This window comes from Martes martes (genome assembly GCF_963455335.1).
Source record: "Martes martes genome assembly, chromosome: 4".
NCBI lineage: Eukaryota > Metazoa > Chordata > Mammalia > Carnivora > Mustelidae > Martes > Martes martes.
In genome coordinates, this window is record NC_137891.1 from 190057920 (window position 1) to 190078583 (window position 20664).

Here is a 20664-nt window from a genome sequence, read left to right on the forward strand (position 1 = left end):
ATTTTCGAGGACTTCAGGGTTTCCATTCTCAGCGGCCAGGAGGGTGGGTGCCCAGGAGAGGAGGGAGGGAAGGGGCTGGAGCCGCCCTACAGGGAGTGCTGCGATGGGACCAAAGCGGAGGGGGGCGGCGTCTAACACAAGCAAGCGTCTGTGTCTCTACGCGTTCTTGAGCTCACGTGCCAACACCGGTGGGGGGGGCGGGGGATATGGAGCACAGTCCCGGCCAGCGGAGAGGTGCAGGGGGACCCCGCCTGCCCCGCCCCAGCCCCAGCCCCAGATTTCCCCAGCCGCGTTCACCTGGCCTCTCTGGTTGCTGAGAGCGCGGAGCTGGACACTGGCACCTGCCCGTGCGCGGCCCTCGCCCACACCCCACGCCCCGCAGGGACCTGCTTGTCGGCCCTTTTCTCACCCTCCCAACCCACAATTAAGAAAATAAACACCTAAAACCTTGGTTTCCAATTACGCAAATAAGTAAAACGAAGAGAGGAAACACTCTCTCTTTCCAGAGGCCTTGGTCAGTCATACACAGTCGTGAAAGTCAGTATTTGATTATTTTGTTGATATGAAATATTTCAGTCGCTGCATTGTTCTAACTTTTGAACAGACGAGTTTTGCTTTCCGTTGAGAAGAACGGGCGATTTCATGGGCGTGGATGATCGCCAGGTTTTCCAAACCCTATTTTGGTGAAATTACAGCGCCCACATTTTAGTAACAAAGCACACTGATGTTATATTCAAAAAGATTTTTATATTTAGACACTTAACCTTTTGTAATTCCCACCCGCAGCTTTAAACGAGGAGCCCTCTTATGTTAATTGCCGTCCGTGGGGAGTCTGCTCACCCCCCCCCACCCCCAGCAATTTAGGCCCATTGAGTCCTAATGCAGGTGCTGATAATTGCTGCGGGGACATTGTCAGGCGGTGGAGCCCAGGGGCCCAGACAATCCGCCATAAATTGGATTTGGGAACCTAATAAAGCTGTAGCAGGGAGAGAACCTCAGACTGCTTCTCTCTCTCTCTCTCTCTCTCTCTTTTAAATGCACAAAACCCTCGCAGGGAATGTTTCCAACTGATCTGAGCGGCCCCATCTTTTCCATTTGTTGAACAAACGGTTTCGAGTATTCATCAGACGGGATCTACGAAGAGTCACCCGTCCTTGTAAGATGATTTTGAAAATCAAGGTGCCCTTTGCCGCTAATCCAATCTCACCGATCAAAGGGAGGGAAGGGGTAGCGGAGAATTTCTGGGAATTTCACCGCCTCTTGAGGTGATAACACGCTTTAATATTAATCGTCCGTGGTTAATTATGGCAGAGAAGCTGGCACGAAAGATCCGTATTTTTAAAGGGAAATTTGTGCTGTAAATTTCTTATCGAGGAATCCCACCACGCGGACAGAACGTCCGGACAAGTAGGAACAGGTGACCCGGTGCCTCCGAGGCCAATGCAGGAAAGACCAGTGGAACCATCGCAAACGTCAGGGGCGTTTCTGCCTGAAGCGACGCCTCCGAGGGCTGGGCGGCCCGGGCCTGAGACCACAGCTCCCCTCCCTGCTCCCCCCCGCCAGGCTCCCTGGTTCCCCCACTTCCTGCAGCCCCTGGTCTGGGGCCAGGAGCACCCACAGGACCCCAGGCAGTGGGTCTCTGGGGGACCCTAGAGAGAGAGGAGGGGGGAAGACAGGCTGGACTTCCATCGCCGTGCTGCGCCCTGTGGGCGCACCTGGGGGGGATGGTTGTCCCGGGAGCAAGGAGCCGGCTCAGATCTCTCTCTCCCTGGTGGTGGCCCCAGAGGTCTATTCCAGGGGGCTCGCACCACGGTGAGGAAACGCTGCTTGGGGTGGGGGGCCGGGGGGCCCCCTCCCCCACGGCCTGGGGGATTTAGGCCGTCTGCCGGACAGGCCCCAGACCACCTAGAGCCACCAGGCCGGACGGCGATGGAGACTATGTTTGTGTCCTGATCTGCCTCAAGTTTAGCCTCCGACCGTGGAGCCACCAAGTGGGGTGGGGACAGAGCCCACCCAGCCAGCTGCCCTGTGCACCCTTTCTCCCTCCTGGGAGCAGCTAACAGGGCTCCTGGTCTCCCGTGGTCAGAGCCGCGCTAGCCCTCACCCCACGTCGTGGAGCCTGTGGCCTTCTTCTCCTCAAGCCCAGAGCTGCCTGCAGCTGTCTGTCCACTATGAGAGGGCACAGCGCTTGGGTCAGGCCCCTGCACTGACCCAATAGGGGCCTGGGGCTCTCCTGGGGAAGGGTGTGGCCCCTGGGATTCAGGGACCACTTTGGGCAGGAGACTTGAGGAGGGCAAGAGTCCAGGGGGGACCCTGCACCCTGACCTGTCCAGGATTCCCTGGGGAAGGTTCCAGGGAAGGGTCGGCTTGGAGTCGCTGCCATCCTGGCCGTGGTCGGTGCGGCCCAGTCACGCATGGTGGGCACAGTCAGGGCCTGGGCTGGCAGGGAGCGGCCCAAGCCCAGCTAGAGGAGCGGGTCTGGGGTGTGGCTGAGGACCTGCCCCGGGACGGAGGGGACGTGGGCCGGGCGTGTGCGTACGTGGGAGGGGAGGCCGCCCACGGCTGAGGGTCTACCAGCCGGGCTGTGTCAGCGTGAGGGGACCGATAGGGGTGTGTCTGCGTGCGCGTCTCCCGTGTACTGAGAACCTGTGCTCACACCCCTGGTCACCGCCAGCTCCTCAGGGCCCGGCCCCTCACCGCACATGGGGCTGGCGGGCTGCAGGCCCCACAAGGCTTCTCTGGGGATCTGAGATCCAGCTTCCTGCTCCTGTAAAAGCCACTGGCCCCCGGCACACTCCTAGAGACACAACAGATGCCCCTCATCCTTGCCCGGGAGAACGCAGGCCCAGCCTCAGCCCGCTGCCGACTCCACCCCTCTTGGGAGGCCTCTGAGTTCTGGACCGGCCCCAGCGGAGGGCCCCGCACCACGGTCCTGGCCGCTCCCGCCGCTGCGGGTGGCCCCCGAGGCCTCTGCCCAGGCCCGTCCTGAGAGCCCACGGGACTGCTGCGCCCGGAGCCGCCCCCGGCCAGTCCTCCCGGGACGGACGGTGTCCAGGGGCAGAAGGGCCGCAGCGGCCACTGGTGAGGAGGCGCCCGGCCCACCACCCGCCAGGCCTCCCAGCAGTCACCTGCCCGCAGCGCTGGAGGTCCGCCTCCGCGTCAGATCCCGCGTCCCTGGGCCGCTTCTAGGGACCCCCGCTCCCCACCCCGACGGGCTGCGGCTCTCCAGCTGAGCTACCAGCGCAGGACAAGAAGCAGCCGCGGTCGCCTGGGGGCGGCCCGGCCTCCCTCTGGCCCCTCGGTACGAATGGCCTGGCTGGAGGAGCCTTCTGGAGGCGAGGAGTGGGGCACCGTCAGGGACAGGAAGGACCCCCACATGCGTGCCGCGGTCCCGCGGGCTCCAGCACAATCTCCCCCGCTGGCACCACGGGCTCCGGGAGGGCGTCGGCGAACAGCGGCGTGGCCTCAGGGTAGCGCTGGGGGAAAGGGGACGTCTTAGCCCCTTGGCGGGGCGCCAGGCGCACAGCCCAGTCCAGAAGGTCCCACGCACGGTGGCAGACGGGGCAGCACGAGAGCACTGAGATTCGAGGCTTTGTTTTCTGAGCATCCAGAAAGGACGCGGGCCAACGGGAACATGGCTTTGTGTGGACCCGTTTTCCACGGTTGAGTGAAGGAAGGGAGGCAGGCGCCGGGTTCCTCATCAGGAGCCGCCCGTGGCCCCCCGCGCGGGCCCTGCCGAGCACAGCCCGAGGGCCCGGGGATCCTGGTCCACGCTGCCGGCCACGGGGCTGGGGGGTTCTGAACGCCGGGGCGCCCGTCCCTCCCCATTCAGGCCGGGCCACGAGCTCCCTGCTGGCTTGGTTCTCACACAGACTCCTCGGGAAACCGTGGAGTTTGAAAGCCTCCGGATAAATCCACAAGCCCAGCCTTGCCCGGGGCCTGCAGTCGGGTACAGCCCTAGGTGCCCACGTGGGGCCCGTCTGTGTGTGGGCCGGTCCCCCCCCCAAACCTCGGGTGCAGCCCGTGTGGACACATGGGGCGGAGGTCGGGGTGGCGGCTCCGGGCGGGGGCTGCCCCACGGTCACGTAGAAGACAGCATCTGGGGCCCCGTCAGGCCGGCCCCCCCCCCGGACAAATGGACGGGTGGGGTGGGCAGGGGGCACACAGCCCAGAGGGAGCCCTTGTCTGGTGACACAGGCCATCCGAGAAGGGGCCTGAGGGTGCCCACCCGGCCCTACCCGACACTCACGCTGCCTGCTCTCCCTGTGGGTCACGGAGACCCGGGCCCGCAAGTCCTCTCCAGGCCGACGGCTCTGCCTGTGGACGTAGCCCGCTCCTCGGCTAAGGGACCTGCCCTGCCCTGAAGACTAGTGCGGTGTGTCTGGTCACCTCCACGTGAGGCGGCTCTCGGCCCCTGAGGGCCGATGACATTTTATTTCTCTGATTCATGTAAATGAAGCAAACATTCCCGCCTACGCCTGGCTCTCCTCCAGGGCCCGCGGGACCGCTCGCCAGTGGAGGCCCGACCCCCGCAAGGCTTGCTTACCCCGGCCCCCTCCGCCTTTGTCTCCGTGTCCTACAAGGCTGATTAGGGAGTCTAATTGAGTTGGCTGTAAAAAGGTAATTAATCGACATTTCCTCCCAGAGAGGTCAAGCGCCGATCTCCCCGTGGCACACCTCCCGTTGCGTGTCCCCCACCGCCACCCCCACCGCGCCCCCCGGAGGCAGCAGTGACCTTTATCTGGCTGGTAATTAAAATCGACATAAAGGCTTTGGAAATAACTCCTGAGAGCTGGCGTCGGCATCTGCGGCCGGGGCCCTGCCTCGCAGCTTGGCCAGGCTGGGGGCCGCCCCCCGGAGTGGCCAGGACCTGGTCTGTGGGCCGCTACAGGCCCGGCAGGACCTTCACCCCAGAACCGTCCCGCCAGGAGCAGGAGGGCATCGTGAGCACTTGCTTCCCTGAGCGGCTCCCTTGGGGCCGGCGGGGCACAGGTGGAGAAGGACAGGCTCCCCAGAGAAACTGATGCCCCTCGGGGCAGCTCTCAGATGGGTGGGGGCTCTGGCTAGGAGCGTGGCTGGGGAGGGGGCGTCCACGCTGGCCTGCGCCGTGGGCCTGGCGGTGAGACACCAGCGAGGTCCTTTATCAGGAGGTGGTCTGACATCCTCTGGGTGGCACCTACGGCGAGGCGGACGGGTGAGGAAGCGACCACGGTGGGGGAGTGTTGGGGGGTGTACATGGCCTCCCTGGGGCAGCAGGGGCAGGACTGCCTGGACAGGGCACCTGCCGCAATGCCCCAGGCTCAGGGCACCAGCGGAGATTGGGGGCCCCTCATGCAGATGCTTGGAGTGCCACGGGGTTGTGAGCGAGGACGAGGTGTGGGACTGTCAGGAGTGGCCAGCGCTGGAGCTCCTGCGGCCACAGGGCTTGGTGTGTGCTCAGGACGCAGGGGAGAGTCGGGGGGGGGTTGGAGCAGGTGGGGACCTCGCCTGGCAGTGGGTCCATGTGCTGGGAGCAAGGGTGGGCCCCACAACGGCGACTGTGGAGGGACCAGGACCAAGGGGACGCCAGTGAGGGGAGGGGCAGAATCCTGGATGTCGCCCCCATTTCTGGCAGCGCGAGCAAGAGTGGGGGACAGACCAGTAGGGGTGGACATTGGGTCTGGGGGACCCAGAGCTCCCCGTCTAGGAGGCAGCACGGAGATTCCTGCAAGGAGCTGGGGCAGGGGTCTGACCCCAAGGAGGCCAGAGCAGGCCCGCCGTGGTTCTCCACTCATGGGCAGTAAGGCACCCACCCGAAGTGTGGGTGTGCATGGGACGGTGGCATTGGATGTCCACCCAGGAGGTTGGGGGTGGGGGGCGGTCAGCTGTGGCTGCTGGTGCCCAGGACAGGGCAGGCCCAGGAAATGTGCACTTATGTTAGGGCAGGGACACCAAGCCAAGACTGTGGGAAACCCTGATTCTCGACTCCTCGTGTGAAGCTTGGAGCTCCCGGTCCCGCCCCAGGGCCCACGGCACCCCGCAAAGATGCAGCTTTAAGTGGGTCTCAAACTCCTGCGTGACTCGGGGAGCCCTGTTCTCCCTCAGGGGCAGAGCAGGGTCTACAGGGCCTCACCCGGACCCTCCATGGGGGTGGGGGGTTGGGGGCATACTCGGAGACTTCCGGCCAGCCCACAGCACCACCCACCCCTCAGACGCCCTGGGCCACAGTCCACGCACGGGTGGGTGGCGGGGGGCAGCAGGCCCGGCCCGTTGGGACGTCTCACAGGCAGAGCAGATAGAAGCTGACTGACCACTTGGGTGTACGAGCCAGGAAGCCACGGTCCAGCTGAGATGCGGAGGCGAAGGAGGCCAGGGGGCTGTGTCCAGGAGCAGGGGCCGGCACACGGGGACCGAGCTTGGGCAGGCTGGGATGTGCCCAAAGCACCAGAGTTGCTCATCCCTGGGAAGGTGGCAGCAGGCCTTGATGTCACATCTGAGAAGTGGGGACGACAGGGGACAGACAGGTGTGTGAGCCCCGTGTGGTCACTGTACTTTGTGCAGAAGGGGCCCTCATATGCAGGGACCCAGTCTTGCGCGGTCACCCAGATGGGAGTCTAGGGTACAGCGCCAGGGTCCTCACCACCCGGAGGTGATCAGCTCCGCTCGAGCCTGCTGGAAGCTGTCCATCGCTCAGAAATAGAACTATGCCACCAGCCCCGCGGCCCCCAGTCACTGCCCAGGACATAAATAGCGCGAGGACTGCAAAAGCTAATGGAGAGAAAGTCCTTCGTTAAAGAGCGTCCTTGCAGAAGGACAGATTTTGCTTTTTATAATGCGCCATAATGATGAAGACACCTTTGAGAGAAATAATTCCCTACCTGTGATTTGGAAATACTTCTGGGGCCTGTGTGCGCAAGCTGGGCTCCAGGGAAAGGGCCTTAATACCCTGCAGCCCCTGGGCCCCGTCCAGTGCACGGATGAGAGCCGGCCCGCCGCCCACCCAGGGCACCCCCCAGGCTTCCCTGCAGACACCGTTCGCGGGAGCCTCCAGCCCATCTTGCCCACCCCCGCTGTCCCCACGGCCCCATCCAGCCACCGCCCTGAGGTCTGACCACGCCTGCTGGCGGCTTCTCCCTGACAGTGTGTGAGTTCAGGGCAAGGACCTCAGGACAGAGGTCCGTCGGGAGAGCGGGGACCCCAGCCCCCACCGGAGAGCAGACCCTGACGCATGTGTGTTTGGGACAGCCCTGGTGACAGCCCCGTCTCAGCCACCAGCTTCCCGTGCTTGGGACAGAAGGAAGGGGACAGCAGGGCCGCAGGGGAGTGGGCGGAGCCTGGGGAGGGGACTCCAGCAGGAAACACCCCCCAGGAGGAGGGTATGAAGAAAGCCAGGATGGACAGGGTCCACAGCGGGGCTCCCGCGGCGGGTCGAGCGCAGCCCACCGCCGTTCTCAGATGCCAGAGGATTTGGGGGTCTCCCGGAGGCTGTGGCCCGCAGTGGGGCCCGGGGGCTGCCGGTGGCTTCTGTGCTCCACACTCATCACGGATGTGACCTGCAGTCACCCGTAGCCCAAAGCCATGATGTAGAAATGTCCTTCTCGGGGCACACCGTGCGGGAGAGGCGCAGCCCGGCCCAGCACAGGGCCTCCAACCTAGATCCTCTCCAGGCCCTGTCCCTGGTGCCCAGGACCCTCCCAGCCCCAAAGAATCCTCCTGCCGGGCACTCACACTGGGTCCCAGGATACACCCGTGGGGAGACTGCTATGTCCCCCTGGGCGCCTGTCGGGCCGTGCCAGGACCAATGTGTGTCGTGGGCCAGGCCCTGCCCCCTGCCGGCCACTCGCCTGGAGAGGGCCGCACGGCCAGCGCACCGGGCAGCAGGGCTCTCGCGCCCACATGGCCGCCCGTGGCCCCGGCCGGCTCCGCTACAGAAACCACCCTTCGGAGCGGCCAGGGGACGGGTTCTCTCCCGTCTTCGCCTCCTGCTGCCTCAGAGTGCCTTTCTGCTCTCCGCTTCCCAGGAGAAACCTCCTCCCCCGCTTGCTGGGGGCGCGAACCCCACTGCCCTGAGGACCGCCGACGCGTGGAACGAGGTTGCGCCCGATTCTCAGACGTCCGTCTTGGGCCCCCACCTCCCGGGTACAGCCCTGTCCTCTTCCTCGACAACCCCCGTGAGGTAAGGGCAGGGAGACCCTCCACCCCCGCCGCACCCACCGTGGCCCAGACCGCACGCTGCCCAGCGCCGGGGCCAGGCCGCCCAGGAGCCCCTCTGAGCCCTCCCTCGTCACTCCTTCCAGGAGACGGACAGCAGGTCCAGAGGCGGCCTGGGCCCTGGCAGGACGACACCCGACAGGCAGGACCCACCAGGAGGCGGCAGGTAGGAGAGGGTGACCGACCCGGGACATTTGCCGCTTTTGGCGTGGCCTCCCCGGTGCGTGTGCTCAGGGGCGGGGGTCCGGGCGCTGCTGTGGCCGCTCCTTTCCACCCACCTGCCTGGAGCCCGCTGGGCCATGGCTCAGACAGACCCGAGGCGGGCAGAGCAGGGCGGCCTCCTTCTTTAGGAGATGCCCGTGGCAGGGAAGCCAGCTGGGCAGAAAGGGACGCTCCTCGAGTGGGCGCAGGGGCCGGGAGGGGCAGCCCTCACTGCTGCGTGCCCGGCAGCCGTGGGCTTACCACACGCCGGCCACATACCCACCACGGCCCGGGGTCCCCAGCAGCCCGTCCCGCGGCAGAGCAGACCCTGCACAGGGCCGCGTGCCCTCTGGGGCCCGAGGTGACGGCATTCGTCGGTGCCTCTCAGCAGCACGCTCTCTCCAGCCCACCGCCCCGCCGGAGGAAGGCGGACTTCCAGAGAAGTCTTCCCTGGCCTCGGCTCGGGGGAGCAGCCCGTCCCCTGCCAGGCCTTGGGGCCCGGCTGGGAGCTCCCCTCTGGGAGCCGTGGGGGGCTGGCAGCAGCGCCACGGGCCGCACGCGGAGGCGGAGAAGTCGCTGCTCTTGAAGGACAGGAGCCCTCCCCCGGGGCCAGGGCACACGGGGCCCAGCGGGGGTGCGGCGCGGGCGTGGCCCCACCAGGCCCGGGGGCCGCGGAAAGACGCATGTCCGAGGGCAGAGGCCTTCGGGCACAGACGCGACGATGAAGCTCGAGGAAACCGGGAAATGCAGGAGAACCGGGAGGAGACGGCGGCGGCCGCCGCTCCCGCAGTCAGATGGCCCTCGGCTGACGCCAGCGGGCGGGGACGGGGCCGGGACACCCGGAGGCTGGCACGGGGTCGGCCGGCTGACAAGCCTTTGATCCCACTCCCGCGGCGGAGCTGGGACGCGGTGCTTGCCGGGGAAGGTGCCTCCCTGCATGGGCTCTGAGTCCCGTTGTACGTTAGCTATAAGGCCCACTGGGCACGCTAACGGGAGAAACGCAGACTTAGGAAAAACGGCTAGGATCCTGCTGAACGTGGAGATGCCACCTTCACCCAGTGTTTCGGTGACGGACGCATGTGAGACCCGGAAGCTGACGCCCAGCGTGCAGGGACCTGGTGCTCAGGGCGGAGTGGAGCCCGCCGTTGTCACCGCGGCAACTCAGGCCCGCTGCCAAGGCTCCTTCCAGCAAAAAGGAGGCCCTCGCCGTTGCTGGCCCGTTCCTCCTGCGGGAGGGGCCCTCGTGCTGGGGGTCGCAGTGCCGGGAGGGAGGGGCCTGCGGGGGGCCCTCGTGCTGGGGGGTCGCAGTGCCGGGAGGGAGGGGCCTGCGGGGGGTCCTCGTGCTGGGGGGTCGCTGTCCCAGGAAGGCACATTTGCGTGTGAAATGCTCCACATCTCAGGGAGCCTTTCCAGCTGGTGACGTGGCCGTGACGCAGGCCGGCCCTCGTCTGAGGTTCATGGGGGCTGCTGCCCCGTCTCCCCAGGGAGCCCGGATCTCCGGGCGGAAGCCTGGGGAAATGACTTTCATGGTGAGCTCTGGCGGCTCCCGTGACTTGGCATTGGACGGGTCATCGGCAGGCACAGGCCTGAACCTTGGTGCAGCTGCAGAGTGCCCCCCGGAGCCCACCTCCCCGCCCCAGTCATAGGGTCCGTGTGGCATGACCCCTCTCTCAGATCCCAGGGCCCCCACGACAACGGCCTTCAGGGCCCCGTGCTCTGTGTCGCATCCAGGCACCTGGCGCTCCCCTGGCCCCCCATGCAGAGGAGTGAGGGGGAGCCTGCCCATCGCCCCCGTCATCGCTCTGCTGTGGGGACATGGGCCCTCCCCGACGCCCCCCACCAGCTCCTGACTCTGGTTCCGGCACCGGCTCCCCACACCAGCGTGCAAACCTGGCTCCTGACCCCCAAAGCCCACCTTTTGGAATTCTAAGAAAACCATCCTTCCTAGCGAGCGAGGCTGGCCCTGGCAGGTCGGAAGGCCTAGATTTCACACGGGGTCCGGTTTGCGGTGAGGAACCCCCCGGGTCTCGGCCATGTCTCGGGTGTGTGGCTGCCCTTCTGTCCATCCCCCTGGGTCACCTCCCCGTGAACGAGATGCTCCCGACTCTGCGAGCCCCCGGCGGCCAGGACCCACGGGGGAGGGGACACCAGGAAGGGGCTCTAGCCGCTTCCTGCCCCTGCCAGCCCCCACCCAGCGTGCTGCCACTGCCTTGCTAACCCTAACCGCAGACTGCGTCCCGCCAGCCGGGCATCCCAGCCCCGAATTCTGCATTTCTGGCTCTGCGGTTGCAGCCTGCCTCCCAGTCTAGACTGAGCCCCCTGGAGGGAGTGGCCATGGGGGGGAAAAGGCTGGGAGGGGACGGCCCCCCAACCCTGTCTCCCCATGGCAACAAAGGGACCGTGCCCAAAGCAACCCCAGGGACACAGAGCCATGGACCCTGGTGCCCGCACCCCCAAACCGTAGGCTCTACCGACTTCTCTCACCTCCCCAGTGACTCCAGAACCGTCCTTTCCGACCCAGTTCCCAAAGTTAAGAACTTCCGTGGGGGCAAATGGGGGTGTGGGCAGATGGCTTCCACACCCAGAAACCCTCCACATGCTGCCCCCTCCCAGTAGCCAGCGACCAGGGTCGCAAAGTGGCCTGCGGGTGTTGGCACCGGGTTCAAGAACTCCCACGGGCAGTGGGACGGTGGGACCCATGGGCTGAGGTGACTGTCCCAGCCATGCACAGCCTCAGACTGTGCAAGGTCGGGAGGGTAGGAGAACCAAGCGGTCCGGGTGGCTGCCATCCCATCCCACCTGGGGTGACCCGAGTGGGAGAAGGAGTCCGTGAGAGCAGCCACCAGGGCTGGCATGCGGGCTGGGGTACAGCTCGCACCAACACCGGCCCTCAGTTCCGCAGGACAGCCTCGGCGTGCCCTTACCCCCTGCAGCCCCCCCTCCCCCACTGCCAGGAGTCCCTTCTGCATGCTCCGGGGCCCCTGGGAAAGGCCAGGCCTCGCTGAGCCTCCTGTCACCGTCAGCTGTGGACCTTTGTCTGAGCCCTGGGCCGGCGACCCCTCAAAGCCACAGGAGGCCACGTGCTCGCTCATCTACTCACTTTGCCTGCGAGCAGCTTGTTATTACCATCCAGGAGGCTCACACAATAGAAATGATTGAAAAAGATTAAGAGGGACTTGCCACCCTGTAATTTTGGAGCCTGGCAGAGGTTTTAATTTCCGTAAGAAGGGTAGAGCATTCCGGAGGACTCTTCTGCCTCTTGTTACAACTTCCAGGCATAATTCTGCATCAGCTTCCGTGTCGAAGAGGAACCAGCTTTGTGCGTTTCGGTGGAGGGAAGGGAGGTCAGACGCCGTGGCCCCTGGGCTCCCAGAGGCTTCTACCCTCCAGCACACATGCTCTGACGGCTTACGCTTGGGGTGTGTGCCTGCCCAGGGAAGGGGCGCTCAGGGGCAGCCAAGGGCTAAGGGGCCCAGCCCCCGGCCCACTCGGGGCCCCTTGCGACACGAGCCCCACCTGGCCGCGCCTGGCGGAGTCCCCTGCCAGGAGGGCCCTGGATGTGGATGATAGGAGAGGGGCCTGCTGAGGTCCTGAGCAGGGTCCCAGGGTCCCAGAGGGTCACGGCTCCGCCTGTTTTCCCAGGGAATGGCATGGATCAGGCCCGGAGTTGCCGCCTCCTCTGGCTTGGGTGTGTGTCCGCTCCAGTCCCCAAGTGTCCAGGCCAGCCAGCTCCTGCAGGGCGAGGCAGCCTGTGGACAGGGCCCCTCGGTGTGGACCCAGACAGGGCGGGGCGGCAGATGGCCATGGGAGTCCCACGTCTACCGTATCCCTGTGGCAGAGCGTGGCAGTTGCCAGCTGGCCCCAGCCAGGAGCCACGAGGCTGCGTCTCCGTGCCCAAGGCCTGGGGCGAGGCTGCGTCCCGAGGGCCCCGGGGGCCTGCTGCTGTGTTCCGTGGGCCCAGGCCAGACCTGGCGGCACAAGCCAGACTCTCGGGCTCGCACCCAGCTCTGGCTCTTCACCGGCCGAGCCTGCCCGCCTGGAGCCCGCGGCCCCGCTGGGGCCGGGACCCCGAGCCGGTCCTCGCTGGGACCCCGCTGGCCGCGGAGCATCGCCCGGTCTGCGGCTTGTCCCCGGGAGAGCCCGGTCCCCACCGCAGGCTTCTCGCCACGTTCCTGCGGAGACATTCCTGGCGCATCACGGGGTTTCACAACATGACACAGAGCCCTGTCAGCTCCTGAGTGATGCGAGATCGTGTCGACTACAGGAGACAGAGCTGGCTTTGGAAACGTGGCCGTGAGCGTGCCCGGCCACCCATGAGGATTCCACTGAATCAGGGCATGGCCCCCTCCCCAAAATCCCAAGTGTGTGCTCTGTGGCGGGACATGGCCACCGTCCGCAGCCCCACCCAGCAGCCTGGGAGGGCCTCAGGGGGCGACCTTGCCCCCGCCTGCTCGTTGCCGGCTCAGCACACGGCCAGCCGGAGCCTGACGCGCGCTGGCCGGCACAGCCCCTGTGCTGCTCACTCGGAGAAAAATGGGTTTAATTAAGACTTCCGTGATTAGTCATTTAATCAGTCATCAGACCCACACAGACGGAGCCAATTAATGGCTTTACTTGAACAGACGGTTGGGGCGGCAGCCCGTCCGCACAGGGTCGCCCAGGTGACTGCGGAGCACCTGACGCGGGCCTCCACCTCTCCGCCCTGGGCTTCATGCTGACCCTGCCCCAGGGACACGGGCCACTTGCCACTCCCCCCCGTCTGTCCTGGGGCCAGGGCACTATCCTGTCCACCCCCGGCAGGCCCATCACGACCCAGAGATGCTCCGGCCAGAGGCCTCCGCGGTCAGCAGGGTCCCAGCAAAGACAGGCTCGGGGTTCCGGCCCCGGTGGGGGCGCGGGCTCCAGGCGGGTCACCCTTCCCTTGACCACAGGTCCCTCCCAGAGCGGTCTCAGTCTCTGCCCCCTGTCCCGGGGCCGGCGGCGCCTCTGGGTGTGTTTCCGGAAAACAAGAGATGGGGATTGATGACTTTCTCTGCTTCCCCCGAAACTCTGGAGACGAGAAGCGAGGGCCGTCTCGTCCGAGCAGGAATAACCAACCGAAGCAGGTGTGAGGGCCAGGAGGGAGCGGCCGGGCTGGCGCCCTAGGCCCCCCTCGGCACAGCCAGGGTGTTTCCTGCCTGACGTTGGGCTGGGATAGTGACCTGGGCAGCAGATGGGGGCTGGCGGCGGGGGGCGTCTCACAGTCCCCCCCAGCAAGGGCCCCCCTTGGCTTTCTGGGCCCAGAGCTGACTGCCCGCCGGGGACAGCAGCCCCTAAATGGTCCTTGGATCTCCGCCCCCCCCCCCCGTTGCCCCCTGGGTCCAGGCCGAGATTTCCCGGGGGCCTCTGGTGCATGTGCGTTCAGGCGCTCTGCCGCCGGCATGTGCAGGCCTCGCTCCGAGGGGCCCCTGTACCCGTGTAACCCCCGGGACCAGCGTGAGCTTGGGTGAGGACAGGCCTGCCTGCTGGGCGCCCCGTGGAGCCAACCACCCTCTGCCGAGGGGGCCGTGCCGTCTGGGAGAGAAGCTGCACTCCGTGGCCTGTGCACTCCGTGGCTCTCGCTCGGAGCCCGTGGGTCTCAGGGGCCCCTGGCAGGCCGCGTCCCAGCACAGCCCCAGATCCAGGCCAGCTGTGCTCCCGCAGTTACTGGACTGTCCTAATTTTGGAACTTTCTTCTGGGCTCTCGGTGGGAGCCACAGAAAGCCCTGGGGCTCGCTTCCCATGTGAGTGAGTCAGGATCAACCCCCGATCGAGCCCTGAGCCTGTGCCTCCAGCCTCCCCCTGCCACCTGTCTGGACTTCAGTCAGTGCTCTCTGTCTAACAAAAGGGCCACCAAGCCCCCAGCCCTGCCTGTCCCTCGGTGACCTGGTGGACAGGCCTGAGTCACCTGGGCTGCTGGAGATCTTGGGCCCACCCGAGGGAACCCCCTTCTCCTGCCATCCACTGTGTGCTTGGCTGTGGGGTCTTCACACCACCTCCCCAGCTGCCCCCCCTCTGTTCAGCTGCCCAATAAAAGGTCAAGTGCACACCTAGGCTCCGGGCCCCACTGGGCCAGGGTCAGCTGACCGGCCTCAGGCTTCCTCTCCAATTAGGGCCATTTCTTCAGCTCTGCCAACCTGCCCTCCCCAGCCGGGGCCATGCAGAGAAGCACAGAGAAGCCACACGCCCCGGGGCTTGCCTGTGGCCCCCAGGCCCTGCCCAGGCTGCTGCGGACACTGCCTCAGTGACAGTTCTGCTTAGGGTCAGACGTGTTCGTGAGAATTCCAGTGGGACAACATCCCCAGGCGCCTTCTCAGGGGGCCTCGTGACTTGTCAGTGTGGCCCTGAGAAGAGGTTTGGTCAGGAGAGCCTGTCGAGGTCACATGGCTCAGACAGGACATTCTCGGGGCCTAAGAAAGGGAAAAGACATGGGGTCGTGGGGGGCTCCGGGGCCAGCTGTGCGGAGGGGACGCGACTGCACTGGTGAGCCCCTCGGGGAGCTGGACACGAGGAAGAATCTGCAGGTTTACCTTGTTGACCTTGGCAGGAGGCCGTCCGGTTCCCCTCCTGGGGCCCGCTGGGCCATGCATCCCCTGGGGGCAGGCAGAAGGTGAGGCCCACGAGGCCTTGCGGGGACTGGGAGACCCACCACAGGGGCCTCGCTGCAGGAGAGTCACGCGGGACCACCCCCACCTCACAGCCACAAGTCATTGGAACAAGATGCCATGTGAGGACCTTCGAGGACAACCCCAATAGCAGGGGCAGAGGCCGCACGCTCGGCCTTCCGCAAGGAGGCCCAGCCCTTCAGGAGTGGCCACAAGGACGTGATCTGGGGACACCAGGGCCCCACGTCTCAGTTTGGCCTACAGACGCAGAAACAGGCTTCTGCTCCCAGCCAGGGTGAAGTGAGAGGGGCTGGGTTACCCCGCGCGCCCCCCAGGTGAACAAGAAACAAGTAGGACAAGATCCAGGGAGCAGCGGCCCCGCCGTCACGCCGCCGAGAGGCCCCCGCTCACCTCCTAAGCATTCCCAGCTGTGGTGCAGCGAGGGGACCCAGCCGGTCCCGGGGTCCCCACAAGGGCAGACACGGAGCTGGGATTCCTGGGCAGCCAAGGCAGCCAGAGTCTGCAGGAGGGAGCACGGGAGAGGAGAGAGTCCTCGAGGTCTGCGGAGCGTGAGGAACGTGCCTGGAGCCAGGAAAACCACGGGCCGGGTCACGGCCGGTCCTGCCCAGAGCTCACACAGGGCTGCGGGGCGTTGAGCGCAGCGGTCAGCCCGGAAGACCTCCGGATTCATCCCAAGACATCAGAAGAGTATTTAGTACTGGGGAATAACGAACCCTGTCTTGAACTCCGCCTGGCACGCCTTAGGAGCCAGACCCAAAAGGATCCAACCATTTCCAAGTAACGGAACAGCGTCAGAAACACGTCTAAGAGCAGGTGTCCAGGAGCCAGGAGAGGAAGCCACGGTGTCGGGCGTCCGGCCGAGGGTGACCAGGCACACAAAGCAGGAAAGTAGAGCCCAGAACCAGGAAGGATAAACCAGTCAAAGCCAACCCAGAAATGACACGAACGGGAGAGTCAGTGGACGGGGACGGGAAACGCCGAGAGGAGACGCGCGCCCAGCAGGGAAGACCGGCCGCGCTCGGCTGACGCGGGGGCGGGAGGGAGTGGAGTCGCCCGCGGGAGCCGACACGCGCGGGCAGGGACGGGCGGAAGGAGAGGAGAGCCGTGAGCTTCCAGGGACGGCCACAGCAGCCCCCCAAACGCAGCCCGGAAAGAAAAGCTGGTGAAGGCCACGAGCGGAGCATTGTCCGACGGTTCCCGCCGGCCGAGCGCGCAAGATCGGAGGCCGAGATGGGCGCAAGGGTAACCTGTAGATTCAAGACACGAGGAGCCCCAAGCGCAGGGAGCGTGAGTCCAAGGACAGCAGCTGCCGACGCAGAGAACACGCAGGACGCAGCGCCGGCCCCGGCTCCCAGCAACGCCCCCAGCCCCCCGCCCGCCCACCGGGGGCTCCTGTGTCCACCCAAGGAGGCCAGTCTGCTCCCCCGGCTCAGCCCGCGGCTGCCTACACGGCCCGCACCCGGTCCGAGTTCCCGCTGCGGCCCCTGCTCACGCGGTCGCCCAGCGCTGCCGCCTCGGACCTGCCCCCGCTCTCCTGGGGCACCGTGTCCCCACGCCGTCCCCACGCCGTCCCTCTAATGGGCGCCCCGACATCTCACTCCACGGCTCCCCGGCTCCTTCCCGGCTCTGCCTCTCCTTCTCTCGAAGCTGGCAGGCGGACAGACTCTGGTTATTCTTAGTGCGGAATTATTTATCCGCGTTCCTGCTCACCCACACTTCAGAATTCGTAACGTGGCTCCTGGGTCCAAGCCAAGGCCCATTTTCCCCCACTTGAAATGAAGTAATTTTAAAATCTTTTGTCTTTAATTTTTTATCACCCAAACCATGCCTGTGGTAATTAAGCTTGGCAAAGGGTCGGAGCCTGGCGGGTCGCCGAGCCGATGCCAGGGAGCCCCCCGTCCTCCACCTCCCCCACCAGTTCTGATGACAGGAAACCGCCATCCGCGGAGGGCAGGGGTGGGAAGAGTCCCCCAGCTCCCCCCAAGTCCCACTGGGTAGAGAATTCAGGGCAAAGCCCAGCCAGCCGCACTCGGGGCCTCCGTCCCGCCAGGAAAGCGTGTCTGGCAGCGGGCGGAGTCGGGTGGGCCGTCCCATCGAGGTGGCGGGGGGCGGCTGAGGGCCCGACCCAGGGCAGAAGCCGAGGACGCGCACCGGGGCTCCGACGGGGATCCTGCACCAGGGGTCCCCTTGTCCTCGCCGGCGCACGGCGTATCCCCCTGGGCAGGTGACCGCCCCTGTGGGCAGGCAGAACGGGCACAGCGCCGCGCACCACAGAGAGGAGAACCTCCCGTCAGGTCAGAGCCTCAGGCTGCCCACCGGGCCCTCCTGTGGCGGCCATGGCCAAAAGTGAGGGTCTCTGCCCCTCAGACGTGGGGCCGGGCCTGGGCCCATCCCTCTCGCCTCTGCCTGCTACCTTTCCAGTCCATTCCCGAGAGTCTGCCAGGCAACAGCGGCCTCGGTCCTTCTGAGGGGACCCATGGGGAAGCACCGGTGCCCCGCGGCCCCCGTCCCACAGCCCCCGTCCCACGGAGCCCAGCTGCCACGGGAATGCACGTGCCAGGTGCAGCGGGCCCGGCGCGTCGGCCCTTCCCGGAGCGGCTCCCCTGCCCAGCGCTGCGCGGCCTCGTGCGCCCAAACCCGCAGCTCCGTTCTGCCCGCAGCGCTGCTGGCTGTGGGACGGGGGTGAGTTTGTGCAGCCCCCCCCCCAGCCTCTGCCCGTGGGCTCTTCGGGTGTAGACAGGAAGGCACCAGCCGAGAGGCGGAGAGCGGTCCGGAGGGGATCGCGCACGCTGCCCTCAGAAGGCGGGGGCGGGGGGGGGGGCTCCAAGGACAGGATGGTCGCAGCTGTGCCACGCAGGGCCGCAGGCTGGGGCGGTCATTCAGGGCTTTCCTTCTGTTCTCCCTGCAGGCCTGATGGGGCGGCCTCGGCCGAGCCAGCGGCAGCTGCCTTCCCAGGTAGGTGGGCACGAGGAGGACTCAGTTGAGCGGGCCAAGGCCATCGGTCACCCCACAATCCACATGTATCCTAGTTGTGGACCTTTTGGAAGGTCCCCTGCACCCCCTTCCCCTGCACGCACCCTTAAATTCAACAGCTCCAGCCTGGCTACCCGGCACACCATCCTGGGCACCCTCAGGGGCACCAGAGGTGGAGGGGACCCTGATGGGCCCGGGGCCGCCACTAGGCGCTCTCCAGCCTCCATCGCTCCGCGAGGGCTTCAGGCACAGGGCAGGTACGGTGAGGGGTGCTCACCCATCCTGTGGTCCTCTCTGTCCCCGTGGGCAAAGCCCCGCCTCCTTGTGTCCAGGGTCCTGAGAGGAAGGCTGGCAGGCCTCCAGGTCTGGGCCTGCTCTGACCCCGTGTACGTATGGGAGTGTCGGCAGGGCCGTGGCCCTGAGCCCACCTTGTGCAGGAGGAGGGCTGAGTCCTGGGCAGCGCCCCCCCATGTCCCCCTTTGGGCTGGCACTGGGGGTCCCAGCAGCAGCCCCACGAGTCTGGTGCCGTGCTCCCCGTGTCTCAGGCCCCTGGGACCCTCGTGCCCCAGGAGGAGGGTGGGCAGAGCGGATGCGCCGAGTTGGGAGGGCCGATGGGATTGGCTGGAGGAGGGCCAGGCCCTGAGGAGAAGCAGTTTCCAGACTGTGAGGGACAAGCCAGCGGGTGGCCAAGGCCCTGGGTTGTGGGCCGCGCCGTCTCTGTGGGGACGCCGGGCACGGGGCCTGCGGCCAGAGCCTGTGGGCCGGGCCTGGGGTGGCCAGCGGCCAGACCCTCTCCCGGCCACTGGGAAGAGCGTCAGGAGCGAGGTCCGACGAGGGCTGGGCCGGGGCCCGTGGCCGCTGCCCACGAAGCCCTGCCCCCCCGGCCGGGCCGCAGGCTGGCGGAGCTGTGTTCCCGGGAACACCTAGAAACCCCAGCTGCTTGGAAACACTGTGGCGTTGCCATGCGCGGGTCTCCTCCAGGCCGGCCCGGGAGGCCGGGAGCCCGGGGCTGTGGAATGTGGGCCCCCCCCGGGCCCCCAAGCTGCTGAAGGGACTGACTCGGAGCCCGGCCGGTTCCTGCCACCGAGCACTCCCTCGCCCGGCCCCGGGAGCGCGCCGCGTCCGCAGGCGTGGAGAGGAGAGGGCCTGCGTTCCAGACCGGGCGCTGGAATGTTCTCCCTGACGGCGTGAGCGGCGTCCTGTGCCCCATTTCAGCTGCGGCCGCATTCCTGGTGTGAGCCGGGGCCGGCCCAGCGCGCTTTTTCCACGCTCCGGTGCCAGCCCCCCGCGCTCGGGGGGAGGAGAGAGGACGGTTTCTAGGGCAACCGCACTTTCTGTTATTTCTTATTTTCTTGTTTACGGCTTCTCCAACTTTGAAGCCCTGCAGGCAGTTCACAGACGCGAGAGGGAAAGTGCTGCCCCTCCTCCCGAGCCCACCGGCGGGCGGCCTCCCGCCCCAGCCCCCAGCCTGCCCAGCGGCCACATCTCCGCGGCCGTCGCTGCTTAAAAAAAACATCTTAGAGAAAATGAATTCTTTTTCTGCTAAAAAGACGGGGAGTATTTTCAAAAGAACCCTTGCAGTCAGCCATGCAGCCCCACCAGCACTGAGGGGCTCTCCGCTCCCCCCCAGCGCCGGGGTCACCGGCCAAGGAGAAGGCCTGGACCCTCCGGCGGGGCACCGAGGCGGGGTGTGCGGGCAGACAGGAGCCGAGGCTGGATGGAGGCAGGGGCAGGAGCCTGGGCAGGCGGTGGCCGTGGGGGCCGCAGGGGCCACGTCTGAGCGCCCGTCTTTTGCAGGGGAGTACGTCGTCATGATCCGCGATGTGACCGACCCTCCCTTCCTGGGCCACACGCTGCCCACCGCCTTCAAACACCTGCGGGTCTTGGGGAAGGGGACGGACCGGCGGCCCCACGTGGCTGGAGAAGACCCCGAGCCCTGACCTCAGACAGCCACCCTGGGCACCCGACAGCCCCCAGGGCCCCCCTCGGGAGACCATCTTCACTGTGAGGCGAAGGAAGAGCCACGTCAGCTCCGGGGGCCCCTCTCCCCACTTCCCCGGCGGGCCCGAGGGCAGCCCTTGCACCCCCCATGGCTTCAGTAAAACGCTCAGCACCAGCTCCTGAGAGATGCCCAACCCACACAGCCAGGACCCCTTGGGGGGCACCTCCACTCCCTCTGGCCGGGCTGGGGAGAGGCTGGTCCCGGGCCCCCGCCTCAGCGTCTGGCGGGACGGCCTCCCAACAGCAGTCCAGTCCCCGGAGGGTGGCTCCCCCACCCCACCCCCGTCCCACCCCTGCCGCAGGCCACACAGGGACATGGGGACCTGCTGCCATATGAGACACCAAGAGGCTCCAGCGGGTGCTTGGTTTTCCGGAAGCGAACTGCGGGTCTGGGGGACAGTTCTTGAAATTCACGGCTGCCTCTGAGACCGGCCCAGGGCCTGGGAGCGGGGAGACCCCGGGAGGCTGTGGCCATTGGACGGGGATGGGTGGGGGACGGGCCAGAGCCAGGACCCAAGGCCTCCACCGGCTCCTGCCTCCAGGGCCGCTGGGGCCCACCCTGTGCGCGCGGCGTGGGCGGGAGCTAGGCCGGGCCCTCGCTGGAAGCCCGTCACCTCTTCTCCGAGGAATGGGGAGCAGGGAGGGACCACCCAGC

General features: G+C 66.4%; 1 protein-coding gene across 1 annotated transcript in view; it reads left to right on the plus strand.

Moving 5' to 3' along the window:
• Positions 1 to 20131, plus strand: part of MORN1 (MORN repeat containing 1) — a 48871-nt gene extending 28740 nt beyond the window's left edge. Inside the window, exons 11-14 of the mRNA XM_080801997.1 lie at positions 8001 to 8155; positions 8277 to 8356; positions 17944 to 17990; positions 19806 to 20131. Coding sequence (XP_080658123.1) covers positions 8001 to 8155; positions 8277 to 8356; positions 17944 to 17990; positions 19806 to 19948 — 425 coding nt within the window. The 3' untranslated portion in view covers positions 19949 to 20131. The remainder of the gene's footprint in view (positions 1 to 8000; positions 8156 to 8276; positions 8357 to 17943; positions 17991 to 19805) is intronic.
• The last annotated feature ends 533 nt before the right edge of the window (positions 20132 to 20664 follow it).